The 15298-nt window shown below is 36.4% G+C and overlaps 1 protein-coding gene across 10 annotated transcripts in view; it reads left to right on the forward strand.

Moving 5' to 3' along the window:
* tns1b (tensin 1b) overlaps window positions 1-15298 on the forward strand; it is a 395112-nt gene that overhangs the window by 292587 nt on the left and 87227 nt on the right. For all 10 annotated transcript variants that reach the window (XM_062067553.1, XM_062067556.1, XM_062067557.1 and 7 more), the window contains 5 exons: window positions 4141-4205; window positions 7094-7177; window positions 10214-10326; window positions 10398-10458; window positions 14083-14158. In XM_062067553.1, coding sequence (XP_061923537.1) covers window positions 4141-4205; window positions 7094-7177; window positions 10214-10326; window positions 10398-10458; window positions 14083-14158 — 399 coding nt within the window. The remainder of the gene's footprint in view (window positions 1-4140; window positions 4206-7093; window positions 7178-10213; window positions 10327-10397; window positions 10459-14082; window positions 14159-15298) is intronic.

The following is a 15298-nucleotide window of genomic DNA, read 5'->3' on the forward strand; positions in this document are numbered from 1 at the left end:
AGAAGGCTCCAAAATGTAAAAAAAAAAAAAATCATGAAATCTAGAGATGTCCGATAATGGCTTTTTTGTCGATATCCGATATTGTCCAACTCTTAATTACCGATTCCGATATCAACCGATACCGATATGTACAGTCGTGGAATTAACACATTATTATGCCTAATTTTGTTGTGATGCCCCGCTGGATGCATTAAACAATGTAACAAGGTTTTCCAAAATAAATCAACTCAAGTTATGGAAAAAAATGCCAACATGGCACTGCCATATTTATTATTGAAGTCACAAAGTGCATTATTCTTTTTTAACATGCCTCAAAACAGCAGCTTGGAATTTGGGACATGCTCTCCCTGAGAGAGCATGAGGAGGTTGAGGTGGGGGCGGTATATTGAAGATGCTGGCCCCTCGGCCCTTAGGTGTGAATGAATGATGGGTTTTTAATAGGGATGTCCGATAATATCGGCCTGCCGATATTATCGGCCGATAAATGCGTTAAAATGTAATATCGGAAATTATCGGTATCGTTTTTTTTATTATCGGTATCGTTTTTTTTTTTTATTGTTTTTTTTTAATTTAAATTAAATCAGCATAAAAAACACAAGATACACTTACAATTAATGCACCAACCCAAAAAACCTCCCTCCTCATTCACACAAAAGGGTTGTTTCTTTCTGTTATTAATATTCTGGTTCCTACATTATATATCAATATATATCAATACAGTCTGCAGGGATACAGTCCGTAAGCACACATGATTGTGCGTGCTGCTGGTCCACTAATAGTACTAACCTTTAACAGTTAATGTTACTCATTTTCATTAATTACTAGTTTCTATGTAACTGTTTTAATATTGTTTTACTTTCTTTTTTATTCAAGAAAATGTTTTTAATTTATTTATCTTATTTTATTTTATAATTTTTTAAAAAAAGTACCTTATCTTCACCATACCTGGTTGTCCAATTTAGACATAATAATGTGTTAATTCCACGACTGTATATATCGGTCGATATCGGTATCGGTTGATATCGGTATCGGTAATTAAAGAGTTGGACAATATCGGAATATCGGATATCGGCAAAAAGCCATTATCGGACATCCCTAGTTTTTAACATGTAAAGCGACTTTGGGTACTTAGAAAAGCGCTATATAAATCCCAGGTATTATTATTATTATATTGTAGCGTCCCGGAAGAGTTAGTGCTGCAAGGGGTTCCGGTTATTTGTTCTGTTGTGTTTATGTTGTGTTACGGTGCGGATGTTCTCCCTGAAATGTGTTTGTCATTCTTGTTTGGTGTGGGTTCACAGTGTGGCGCATATTTGTAACAGTGTTAAAGTTGTTTATACCGTCACCCTCAGTGTGACCTGTATGGCTGTTGATCAAGTATGCATTGCATTCACTTGTGTGAAAAGCCGTAGATATTATGTGACTGGGCCGGCACACAAAGGCAAGTGCCTTTAAGGCACGCCCCCTAATATTGTTGTCTGGATGGAAATCGGGAGAAATTCGGGAGAATGGTTGCCCCGGGAGATTTTCGAGGGGGGCACTAAAATTCGGGAGTCTCCCGGGAAAATCGGGAGGGTTGGCAAGTATGACTGGGAGACGCAACTGCTCTGTACTCCTCCCTACGTCCGCGTACCACTCCGTACAGCGGCGTTTTAAAAAGTCATACATTTTACTTTTTGAAACCGATGCCGATAATTTCCGATATTACATTTTAAAGCATTTATCGGCCGATAATATCGGCAGTCCGATATTATCGGACATCTCTAATGAAATCTATGAAATCATCATAGAAACAGTTATAATTCAAATTAAAATCAAAGAGTGTAAATACAGTACTTTCAGTTGTCATATGCGCAATGAAATAAAATGGATTTGAACATTGCCACATATTTTGGAAGATGTGGAGGTTGCTGTCCAGTGGGTTCCTCGGAACCACCAAACATTGCCACAAGAGCCCGGATCAGGGTTACAACACTGTTTGATTTTTCCTCACAAGGTGTGAGTGTACTGCTTTCCAGCAAAATGTTTTTTCCAGTTCGTGTCTCGTTCTCTCTCCTGCTCCAACAACGTGTCTCATTCCGGCTGCTGCTAATAAAGGCGACAGGTGATTAGATAACAAGGCCCACCTGGGCCATCCACTCAGCTGTCGCTGTCTTTGAGGGCGGTCCTGGCACACCCCGTTCCGCGGCAGGCCCGCAGGCCACGCCTCCCCTCCACATAAGACTATTCCAGATTTTTGGAGCGTACAATTGACACACAGCATCACCATGCTTTGTCCCGACTCCGGGCACCAGCAGGAAACCACTCCCTGAGGTTCTCAGAGGCCCGAGATAATTCATATGGTTCTACCTTGCCAGACACAAGACAATGAAAAGGCTTGCGCATAGCAGTGCAGTGACCTAAACACTGGATTCATCTGGTCATATGTCCTGGTTCTAGTCCGGACTCGAGCAGCAGCATTCGGGACGTACTAGAGCCCGGTGAGAAGGCCACTAAAGTAATCCAACCTGCCAGAGACAAAGGCATATACTAGTCTTTCTAAGTCTCATTGTAACACTATCCCTTTGATATTTTTCAATGTTCCTCAAGGTTCTGTTTTAGGTCCTCTTTTTTTCATAATTTGGGGCATTTAACTGGTGGCCCTTAAGTTAAGTTAAAACACAACTTGTGAGAGACTCACATTTTAAAAAACAGCATAGCACTCTTGGAAATGGCAAAATAAATAGACTAAATTCAAATGGGTGCTGTAGAAGATGCTGGCCCTCGGCCCTTAGCTTTCTGGAAATGTGGGCTCCTAACACAGTTTGGTTAATTATCCCTGCTTTATAGCATCAGGCATGATTTTTTTCAATAATTCAGTGGAAATTAAACCATCATTGTGAGTCTTCAGGTCTTAATGTTGATATGTCTGATATACAGTCGTGGTCAAAAGTTTACCTACACTTGTAAAGAACATAATGTCATGGCTGTCTTGAGTTTCCAATAATTTCTGCAACTCTTATTTTTTTGTGATAGAGTGATTGGAGCACATACTTGTTGGTCACAAAAAAACAGTCATGAAGTTTGGTTCTTTTATGAATTTATTATGGGTCTACTGAAAATGTGAGCAAATCTGCCGGGTCAAAAGTATACATACAGCAATGTTAATATTTGCTTACATGTCCCTTGGTGTGTTTTTTTTAATACATTTTGATGTCTATTTTACTGTTTTAATTGGTTTTACCCTTTAAAATTGTTTTTAATCATATTTATTTGTTATATTGTTTTTGTATTAGTTTTCTATTAATTTATTCTTTGTTTTTATTCAGTCATTGGTGTAGCATAATATTGTTTTTAATATTGTTCTTAATATTGTTTTTAACATGGCTGTGCAGCACTTTGGAAACATTCTTGTTGTGTAAATGTGCTATATAAATAAAGTGGATTGGATTGGCAAGTTTCACTGCAATAAGGCACTTTTGGTAGCCATCCACAAGCTTCTGCTTGAATTTTTGACCACTCCTCTTGACAAAATTGGTGCAGTTCAGCTAAATGTGTTGGTCTTCTGACATGGACTTGTTTCTTCAGCATTGTCCACACGTTTAAGTCAGGACTTTGGGGAAGGCCATTCTAAAACCTTAATTCTAGCCTGATTTAGCCATTCCTTTACCACTTTTGACGTGTGTTTGGGGTCGTTGTCCTGTTGGAACACCCAACTGCGTCCAACCTCCGGGCTGATGATTTTAGGTTGTCCTGAAGGATTTGGAGGTAATCCTCCTTTTTCATTGTCCCAATTACAGTTGCATTGGCAGCAAAACAGGCCCAGAGCATAATACTACCACCACCATGCTTGACGGTAGGAGTGGTGCTCCTGGGATTAAAGGCCACATCATTTCTCCTCTAAACATATTGCTGGGTATTGTGGCCAAACATCTACATTTTTGTTTCATCTGACCACGGAACTTTACTCTAGAAGGTCTTGTCTTTGTCCATGTGATGTCAGATGGAACAAAAATGTAGCTGTTTGGCCGCAATACCCAGCAATATGTTTGTAGGTGTAACTTTTGACCATGACTGTATATTATGTAATGGTTGTGTGCACATCCTATTTGGAAAAGACTAAGTTTGTTGTTCACTCTCGTCTGACTGATTCCTTTTCAGGGCAACAGAGGCAGAACTGGAGTGGTGGTGGCTGCATATATGCACTACAGCAATATATCTGCCAGGTGGGTAACATCTAAATAACTGAAGTAGGAGGGCTGCAGGGGGAAACAAATCTGAAGGCTCTCTGTTAAATCATAAGGTCCTTGTCCACATTTGCATGTCTCCGTATAATGTGTCCAACAGCTATGATAAGACTCACTCGCAAGTCATTTTTAATGTAACTTCCATTTGTCTGATATAAACAAACATGCTTTTTCCTCATTTTTTTCCTGTTTGTTATTATTGTTTAAGTATGAAAAGGCTAATAGGTGCAATGGATCTTCAACAATATAATTGCACTTTTAATGTATTTGTTTTATTAGTATGTCAATGACTGCAAATTACAACCACAATGAACATACCACACTTTACGGGCTATAGAGCGCACCGGTATTTAAGCCCCTCCCACCATATTTTAGAAGAAATAAATGTTGTTGTTTTTTTACATATATTTGCCGCTCCGGACCATAAGCCACAGATATACACTGGTATGAACTATTTTGTAAATGTTTATTTACATACTTTAATTGTTTCCAGATGATGCCTGTCACACGGCAGTAAAACGGCCGATCAGACAAAACAGAAGTCGTCGTCATGGACTCACCAGCTGCGGAAGCTAGCTCTCCAATCAGCTAAACAGACTCAATAACTCCACGGTGACGTTTTGGCGAATTTACCGAGGAATTTGTGAAACTGAAACAGCACAAAAAGAATTACCAACACAGACGCTCGTTAACGAATATTCACTAATGCTAACAATGCTCGCTTGATTACATTATGATAGCACGTACAAATATGCATGAAAATGCTCCTACAGACATCACACATGGGACGGTTTAGTAAGTATGAATTGTTTTAGTTGTATTGTAAAACTTACAAACGCTGAATGAAAAATCGTTTCGAGCAGAAACAATATAGATGAATAGTAGAAAGAACGGTTGAAGGCATAAAACAGGAAGTGCATTTTCAACCTGAAGCACCTGCAGGGAGTGAACTCGTCCAAAACATGGCGTCGTAGCACAAACAATAACACACTTTTTCAGTGTCTCTGTTGAAAGTTATTTAATGAATAAAAAACATTATGGCCGTCAGCGAAGAAAACTCCATAAATTAGCCGCCCAGTTTTATAAGCCGCAGGGTTCGAAGCGTAGGAAATAAGTAGCGGCTTATATTCCAAAAAATAAGGTACACTAAATTAATATCGCTGATCAAACAATTATTAATTAAATACAATTAAAACAAAATAATGATTTATTACCGTAAATTCCGAACTATAAGCTGCTACTTTTTTCCTACCCTTTGAAACCTGCGGCTTAAAAGACGGTGCGACTAATTTATGGATTTTTCTTTGCTCTGAGGCCATAAAAAAGTGAGAAAACCCCCCGAAAAAACAAGCAAATACACTGAAAAAGTGTTTTAGTGTTTGTGCTATGGCGCTATCTTTTAGAAAAGTTTGCTCAGTGCAGGTGCTGAAGTGTCCTTCCAGTAGTGATTTTATTTTTTCAACGGTAGTGTTGTTCCGTCTTCGAGCCGTCGATAGCGTTTTTACTAGTATAGATTATTTATTCATCACATTTAGAACAATTTCCCTTGTGGATCATTAAAGTTAGTCTAAGTCTAAGTCAATTTAAAGCAAGGTTTGTAAGTTTTACAATATAACTACAACTAGGGATGTCCGAAAATGGCTTTTTGCCGATATCCGATATTGTCCAACTCTTTAATTACCGATACCGATATCAACTGATACCGATATATACAGTCGTGGAATTAACACATTATTATGCCTAATTTGGACAACCAGTTATGGTGAAGATAAGGTCCTTTTTTTTTTTACATTAATAAAATAAAATAAGATAAATAAATTAAAAACATTTTCTTGAATAAAAAAGAAAGTAAAACAATATAAAAACAGTTATATAGAAACTAGTAATTAATGAAAATGAGTAAAATTAACTGTTAAAGGTTAGTACTATTAATGGACCAGCAGCACGCACAATCATGTGTGCTTACGGACTGTATCCCTTGCAGACTGTATCGATATATATTGATATATAATTGTATAGAATATTAATAACAGAAAGAAACAACCCTTTTGTGTGAATGAGTGTAAATGGGGGAGGGAGGTTTTTTGGGTTGGTGCACTAATTGTAAGTGTATCTTGTGTTTTTTTTGTTGATTTAATAAAAAAATAAAAACCGATACCGATAATAAAAAAAAAACGAAACCGATAATTTTCGATATTACATTTTAAAGCATTTATCGACATTTCTAACTACAACTGTTTAAAACCGTCACGTGTGATGTCTGTAGGAGTGTTTTCATGCATATTTGTACGCGCTATCGTAATGTAATGACACTAGCATCGTTAGCAATAGCTAATATGCTAACACATCTACGAGTGTCTGTGTTAGTATTATTAACTTACAAGGGCATTCTTTTTGTATTGTTTCAGTTTCGCAAATTCCTCAGTAAATTCCCCAAAACGTCACCGTGGAGTTATTGAGTCTGTTTAGCTGATTGGAGAGCTAGCTTCCGCAGCTAGTGGGTCCATGACCATGACTTCTGTTTTGTTGGATCAGCCGTTTTACTGCCGTGTTACAGGCACCGTTTGGAAACAACTAAGCTATGTAAATAAACATTTAGAAAATATTTCTGCGTAAATAACTCATTTCACAACATATACTGGATATCTGCGGCTTATATATATGGAAAAAAACATTTTTGGGTGCATCTTATACACCGGTATGCTCTCTAGTCCGGAAAACACGGTAATGTTTTATTAAAGATAGATGTTTTGATACAGCTTACATCTTATTCGATTGTTCAGACGTACTGTTTCACAAATCATTGAGCATGTAAAGTTCTGTTTGAGCCGGTTGGACCAAACCACCTGTGTTGTGTCTAAATGCAGTGCAGACCAGGCTCTGGACAGGTTTGCCATGAAGCGCTTCTATGAAGATAAAGTGCTTCCTGTGGGTCAACCCTCTCAGAGAAGGTCAGTACCCCCTTCCCTGTTTGTTTATATTAGGAGACTGACCCACCAGTGAACTGTCTCACAAAGACTTAAGATGCCAAAATAACCTCCAGAAATGATCACTTTTACCCAAAGTAGTACCAGTTGGAGTTTTTCAATATATACACTACCGTTCAAAAGTTTGGGGTCACATTGAAATGTCCTTATTTTTGAAGGAAAAGCATTGTACTTTTCAATGAAGATAACTTTAAACTAGTCTTAACTTTAAAGAAATACACTCTATACATTGCTAATGTGGTAAATGACTATTCTAGCTGCAAATGTCTGGTTTTTGGTGCAATATCTACATAGGTGTATAGAGGCCCATTTCCAACAACTATCAGTCCAGTGTTCTAATGGTACAATGTGTTTGCTCATTGGCTCAGAAGGCTAATTGGTGATTAGAAAACCCTTGTGCAATCATGTTCACACATCTGAAAACAGTTTAGCTCGTTACAGAAGCTACAAAACGGACCTTCCTTTGAGCAGATTGAGTTTCTGGAGCATCACATTTGTGGGGTCAATTAAACGCTCAAAATGGCCAGAAAAAGAGAACTTTCATCTGAAACTCCACAGTCTATTCTTGTTCTTAGAAATGAAGGCTATTCCACAAAATTGTTTGGGTGACCCCAAACTTTTGAACGGTAGTGTATAGTACAGTGGAGACTCGATTTATGAATTTAATTGGTTCTTGAACAGAGTTCGTTAATCAAAGTTTGTAAAGCAAATTTTTCCCTAAAAAATGTAAATAATGGGTTACAGCCCTGGAAAAAAATCCATGTTTTAGTGAAGGTTTCTACACTTCCCAGCAGGCACAAGACATTAAAACAATGTCGAGAACTTGTTGAATTAAATCCTGACGTTGAGCAACTTAAACCTAACGTTGGAACAACAGGCTTTTTGACAATGTTTAATCAATGTTGGGTTCTAATTTGTTAATTTCATATGTTCCTTGACTGCACTTAAATGTAGAGTATATGTAAAATATATTTATATTATTTATATATTATATATATGTATAATATATTATATATATTATATTATTTATTATTATTATTGTCTATTGTGAGCTAACTGTGGTGCTGAATTTCCCCCAGGGATCAATAAAGTACTTTCTATTCTATTCTATTCTATTCTATTCTAATGTTTATTCGACCCTGTGGTCATTTCCCAACCAATATTCTACAACACAAATACAACGTTGAAACAACATGCTTTTTGACAACGTTTAATCAATGTCAGGTTCGGACGTTGATTTGACCATTGAAATTTGGTAATTTTCCAACCAACAACGTGGATCCAACGTTAGACATCAACGTTGTCTCAATTTACAAATACAACTATTTTGCAACGTTTTTTCAAACTCAGTTTTCAAGGAAATATACAAAACCCAAAACCAGCGAAGTTGGCACGTTGTGTAAATGGTAAATAAAAACAGAATACAATGACTTGCAAATCCTTTTCAACTTATATTCAATTGAATAGACTGCAAAGACAAGATACTTAACGCTCAAACTGGTAAACTTTGTTATTTTTTGCAAATATTAGCTCATTTGGAATTTGATGCCTGCAACATGTTTCAAAAAAGCTGGCACAAGTGGCAAAAAAGACTGAGAAAGTTGAGGAATGCTCATCAAACACTTACTTGGAACATCCCACAGGTGAACAGGCTAATTGGGAACAGGTGGGTGCCATGATTGGGTGTAGAAGAAGCTTCCATGAAATGCTCAGTCGTTCACAAACAAGGACGGGGCGAGGGTCACCACTTTCTGAACAAATTGTCGAACAGTTTAAGAACAACATTTCTCAACCAGCTATTGCAAGGAATTTAGGGATTTCACCCTCTACGGTCCGTAATATCATCAAACGGTTCAGAGAATCTGGAGAAATCACTGCACTTAAGCGATGATATTACGGATCTTCGACCCCTCAGGCGGTACTGCATCAAAAAGCGACATCAGTGTGTAAAGGATATCACCACATGGACTCAGGAACACTTCAGAAAACCACTGTCAGTAACTACAGTCATCGCTACATCTGTAAGTACAAATTAAAACTCTACTACTTCTACCAACTTCGTCACATCCGTTGTGTCCTTGAGCAAGACACTTCACCCTTGCTCCTGATGGGTCGGGGTTAGGGCCTTGCATGGCAGCTCCCGCCATCAGTGTGTGAATGTGTGTGTGAATGGGTGAATGTGGAAATAGTGTCAAAGCGCTTTGAGTACCTTGAAGGTAGAAAAGCGCTATACAAGTATAACCCATTTACTATTTACTATGGAAAGCCAAAGCCATTTATCAACAACACCCAGAAACGTCGCCGGCTTCGCGGGGCCCGAGTTCATCTAAGATGGACTGATGCAAAGTGGAAAAGTGTTCTGTGGTCTGACGAGTCCACGTTTCAAATTGTTTTTGGAAACTGTGGACATTGTGTCGTCCGGAACAAAGAGGAGAAGAACCATCCGGATTGTTATAGGCGCAAAGTTGAAAAGCCAGCATCTGTGATGGTATGGGGGTGTATTAGTGCCCAAGACATGGGTAACTTACACATCTGTGAAGGTGACATTAATGCTGAAAGGTACATACAGGTTTTGGATTTACATATGTTGCCATCCAAGCAATGTTTTCATGGACGCCCCTGCTTATTTCAGCAAACCAATGCCAAGCCACGTGTTACAACAGCGTGGCTTCATAGTAAAAGAGTTTTAATTAAGTTTCTCAGTTGGAACATTAAATATCTTGTCTTTGTAGTCCATTCAATTGAATATAAGTTGAAAAGGATTTGCAAATCATTGTATTCTGTTTTTATTTAGGGATTACACAACGTGCCAACTTTACTGGTTTTGCGTTTTGTATGCATAATCAACATTGTATCAATGTCTTGTGCCTGCTGGGTTGGCACACAACGTAAAGTGCGATACAGTAGTGTATATCAAACCAACATAAGGAGGTGATGGATCAACTTTGTCTTTGTTAACCACTGCAAGGTTTAAATTCAACAGCTGTTCTTTCCTTGAAGGTATGTGGAGTACTTCAGCGGTCTGCTCAGTGGACACATCAAGATCAACAACAAACCCTTGTTCCTTCACCACGTCATCTTGCACGGGATACCCAACTTTGAGTCGAAAGGAGGTCATTCATGCTCACGAAATGGTTTGCGACGGGTTATGCGATAATGTTTCTAACAGAGTGCTCGTTTTTAGGATGCCGTCCTTTCCTCAAAATATACCAGGCCATGCAGCCCGTCTACACATCTGGAATCTAGTAAGTCTTAAAACCTAATCAAAACCAAATGCCGGACAAGAATCCAGGAAAGGAGAGCTTTTTTTTTTTTTGTACAATAAAAGGAATAATTTAAAAAGTGATTTTCAATTACAGCCTAACTTGTTCATGTTCACACACCATTTTCTTCAAATTGCTATATTTAACTCGCCTCCCAGTTCCTGTATTCTTGCCTACTGTTATTTGTAACTCGGGGAGCGATGAAACAAGTAAACAAGGCGTTTTTGTGGAGGTCTGCAACATTTTCCGGAGACTGAAGGCCGGACAGGAACCGCTGGTTTCCGTCGCTAAGGTTAGACTTGAGTGGTATTTGGAAGAAGACTGCAGAGTTGTGGTGTTCGTACAAAACAGAGACTGTGCAAAACTGTCCTCGGAACATCAACTTGGGGAAGATTCCCCAGAGAGTATCACACAATGACTTGGTTTCCAAAGCTTAATTGCAAACACTTTCTGTGGATTTGTTTGGCCACTGGGTGGCAGTAGAACAAGGCAAAACAGGACCAAGATGGACTGTCCAGTATGCTTTTGGAAACCAGGTCGTAGGAAACCACAAAGTACTAATGATTGTCACACACACACGAGGTGTGGCGAAATTATTCTCTGCATTTGACCCATCACCCTTGATCACTCCCTGAGTGGGTGAGGGGAGCAGTGAGCAGCAGCAGTGGCCTCGCCCGGGAATCATTTTTGGTGATTTAACCCCCAATTCCAACCCTTGATGCTGAGTGCCAAGCAGGGAGGTAATGGCTCCCATTTTTATAGTCTTTGGTATGACTCGGCCGGGGTTTGAACTCACAACCTACTGATCTCAGGGCGGGCACTCTAACCACTAGGCCACCTCAGAAAACACTTGGCTCTCCAACATAATGACCGACATTAAAATACAGTAGCTTAGCAGGCCTAAGTATTCATTACAAACGAGGCATCGTTTTTTTATTTATTGTTTTATTACTATATTTAATATCTGGGCAACAGTAACATTACACACAGTTTGAACAGTGACACTGTGTTTGAATATAGGAAGAAAAAAAACACCGTACTTAAATAATAACTCAATTAAAAGTAATTGCACATAGAAGTTAAGAGGGCAGCACAAACAGGTTTCATCCATACAAAACATAAAAATACGCAATAGGTCAAGGAATAAAATGTTTCAATAAAAACAATTTAAAAACAAGGACAGAGCCCAATGGAAACAGCTTCTCGATCTTTTAAAATGTGATTAACTCAGGTAGCCTCCGATTCTTTTGTGAGTCATTCCATGACCATGGAGCAGCAAATCTGAAGGCTTTTTTTTTTATTTTATTTTTTACCGAGACTTGTGTCGGTTCTAGGAACCAACACACTAAGGATGTCCTGTGACCACAAACTGTAGCGACTGGAGTCTCTGCACAAATTTTTTTTTTACATAAATAAGGGGGAAACAGGCCAAGAAGTGATTTATGAATAAAAGCAATTCATCGAAAAAATCTGCAAATAATAGAAAAAACAAATATGCGAGTAAAAAACGATTCGCAAGTATAAAAACGATTTTCTGCAAATACATTTTTTTTTGCAAGAATAGAAAGAAAAAAATCTGCGAGTAAAAAACGATTCGCAAGTGTAAAAACGATATTCTGCAAGTAAAAAAAACGATTAGCAAGTATAAAAAACAATGTTCCGCAATTAAAAAAACGATTCGCCAGTGTTACAAACAATTTTCTGCAAAAAATAATTTTTTTGCAAGAAAAAAAAATAAATATCTGCGAGTAAAAAATTATTTGCAAGTATAAAAATTATTTTTCTGCAATTAAAAAAATTATTAGCAAGTATAAAAACTGTTTCCTGCAAGTAAAAAAAAAATTCACAAGTATAAAAAACAATTTTACGCAATTAAAAAAATCATTCACCAGTATTAAAAACAATTTTCTGCAAAAAATTATTTTTTTGCAAGAATAGAAAAAAAAAAATGCGAGTAAAAAACGACTCGCAAGTATAAAAACTATTTTCTGCAATTTTTTTTTTTTTTTTGCAAGAATAGAAAGAAAAAAATCTGCAAGTAAAAAACGATTCGCAAGTATAAAAACTGTTTTCTGCAAGTAAAAAAACAATTAGCAAGTAATAAAAAATGTTCTGCAAGTTAAAAAAATGATTAGCAAGTACAAAAACTGTTTTCTGCGAGGAAAAAAAATATTCACAAGTATAAAAAACAATTTTCCGCAATTAAAAAAACGATTCGCTATTATTAAAAACAATTTTCTGTAAGTAAAAAACGATTCGCAAGTATAAAACAAAGCAATTCTCTGCATTTCAAAAAACATTTGGCAGTATAAAAAACTTTTTTGCAATTTTTTTTTTTTTTTGCAAGAATATAAAAAAAAATCTGCGAGTAAAAAACGATTGGCAAGTACAAAAACAATTTTCTGCAAGTAAAAAAACACTTAGCAAGTATAAAAAATAATTTTCCGGAATTAAAAAAACGATTTGGCAGTGTTGAAAACAATTTTCTGCAAAAAAACTTTTGTTTGCAAGAATATAACATTTTTTTTTGCCAGTATCATTTTTTTCGCGAGTATAAAAACTATTTTTCTGCAAGTTAAAAAATTATTAGCAAGTACAACAACTGTTTCCTGCAAGTAAAAAAACGATTCACAAGTATAAAAAACAATTTTTCGCAATTAAAAAAACGATTCGCCAGTATTAAAAACAATTTTCTGCAAAACTTTAAAAAAAAAAAATCTGTGAGCAAAAAATGATTCGCAAGTATAAAAACTATTTTCTGCAAGTAAAACAACGATTAGCAAGTATACAAACTGTTTTCTGCAAGTAAAAAAACGATTCACTATTTGTCGCCACCTGGTGGACTGAAGGTGTAACCAAGGTTTTCAGTGGCTTTTTCTCTTATTGGTTTCATGTCAATACCTGAGTTGTCTGCCATATTGATTCTCATGCTTTGTGTATCAAACACTGAAATAGTAGTAGACCCAGGGACAGTTTTGTGTCCTAAACGTTAACAAAATAAGCAAAAGTTAAAGCTCTTAATTATAATTAATATTAAAGATTAAAGTGCCAATGATTGTCACACACACACTAGGTGTGGTGAAATTTGTCCTCTGCATTTGACCCATCCCCTTGGGGAGCAGTGGGCAGGACAATGTTACCAATCCATCCAATGCAGGTTTTCTTGTATTGTGTTCTTTTCCACTCCACTTATAGAGTGGCAGTGAGAGACAGCATGCAGACTATTGCATGGTGGACATTTACATTCCCATTCATGACATAATGTTTATCCGACATATTTTTTGAGCTTGCACAGTGTGTGTGAAATAGTGAAACAGGCGTGCACTTTTACCTCAAGACTCCCACCACGACTCATATCACATTGCTTCCCACGTTTCCCTCACATGTTCCCAATTAGCACTCCCCACCCTTTGATCCGCTCCTCCAGTTGTCCGACGGTCTCGTAGACACTAATACCCACAGTTAGTCCAGCTCAGTGACTATGCTCGGCGATGGCCACTTTGAAAGAGAATCGGGAATTGTAAGCAGATGATGAAAGTAAGAAAATGTTGAAAAGGTCGAATAAAATGCATTTTCTAATGTTGATTCTTGTCTTTTCCTTTACAGTAATGTTCAAGGGGACAGTCAGACAAGTATCTGCATCACCATTGAACCCGGCCTACTTCTCAAAGGGGACATCCTGGTAAGAGCAAAGATGCCAAAAAATGTCATTTCAATTTTGGGGGGGTAAAAAAGTTTTGTGGTATTGAATATGGAGGGGAACTACACAAGGACACAAAAAGGTTTTTACTCATGCCCAACGATTCAAAAGTAAAACAATAAATACATATAAAAATTCTGCAAGTAAGAATTTAAAAACAAATTTCTGCAGGTAAAAAAATAAAAAAAGATTCACCAAAGTATACAACATTTTTTTTTTAATTAAAAAAATGATTCGCCAATATTAAAAACTATTTTCTGCAATTTTTTTTTTTTTTTGCAAGAATAGAAAAAAAATATGCATGTAAAAAACGATTCGCAAGCATAATAAGTATTTTCTGCAAGTAAAAAAAAACATTCACAAGTACAAAAAAATGTTCTGCAAGTAAAAAAACGATTATCATGTATAAAAAAAAAACAATTTTCTGCATTTAAAAAAACGATCGCATGTATTAAAAACAATTTTCTGCAAATATTTTTTTAAATGAAAGAATAGAAAAAAAATTCTGCAAGTGAAAAAACATTCGCAAGTATAACAATTTTTTTCTGCAAGTAAAAACATTATTAGTGGGTATAAAAAAGCTATTTTCTGCAAGTAAAAAAACATTCACAAGTATAAAAAATGTTCTGCAAGTAAAACAATGATTAGCATGTATAAAAAAGCAATTTTCTGCATTTAAAAAAACATTTGCATGTATTAAAAACAATTTTCTGCAAATATTGTTTTTTAATGAAAGAATAGAAAAAAAATTCTGCAAGTAAAAAATCATTCGCAAGTATAAAAACAATTTTCTGCAAGTAAACAATTATTAGTGGGTATAAAAAAGCAATTTTGTGCAAGTATAAAAAACATTCACAAGTATAAAAAAAAATTCTGCAAGTAAAAAAAACGATTAGCATGTATAAAAAAAAGCAATTTTCTGCATTTAAAAAAACATTCCCATGTATTAAAAACAATTTTCTGCAAATTTTTTTTTTAATGAAAGGATAGAAAAAAAAATCTGCAAGTAAAAAACCATTCACAACTATAAAAATAATTTTTCTTCAAGTAAAAAAATGATTAGTGGGTATAAAAAAGCAATTTTCTGCAAGTAAAAAAAAACATTCACAAGTATAAACATTT

The sequence above is a fragment of the Entelurus aequoreus genome, linkage group LG13 (assembly GCF_033978785.1).
Source record: "Entelurus aequoreus isolate RoL-2023_Sb linkage group LG13, RoL_Eaeq_v1.1, whole genome shotgun sequence".
NCBI classification, from domain to species: domain Eukaryota; kingdom Metazoa; phylum Chordata; class Actinopteri; order Syngnathiformes; family Syngnathidae; genus Entelurus; species Entelurus aequoreus.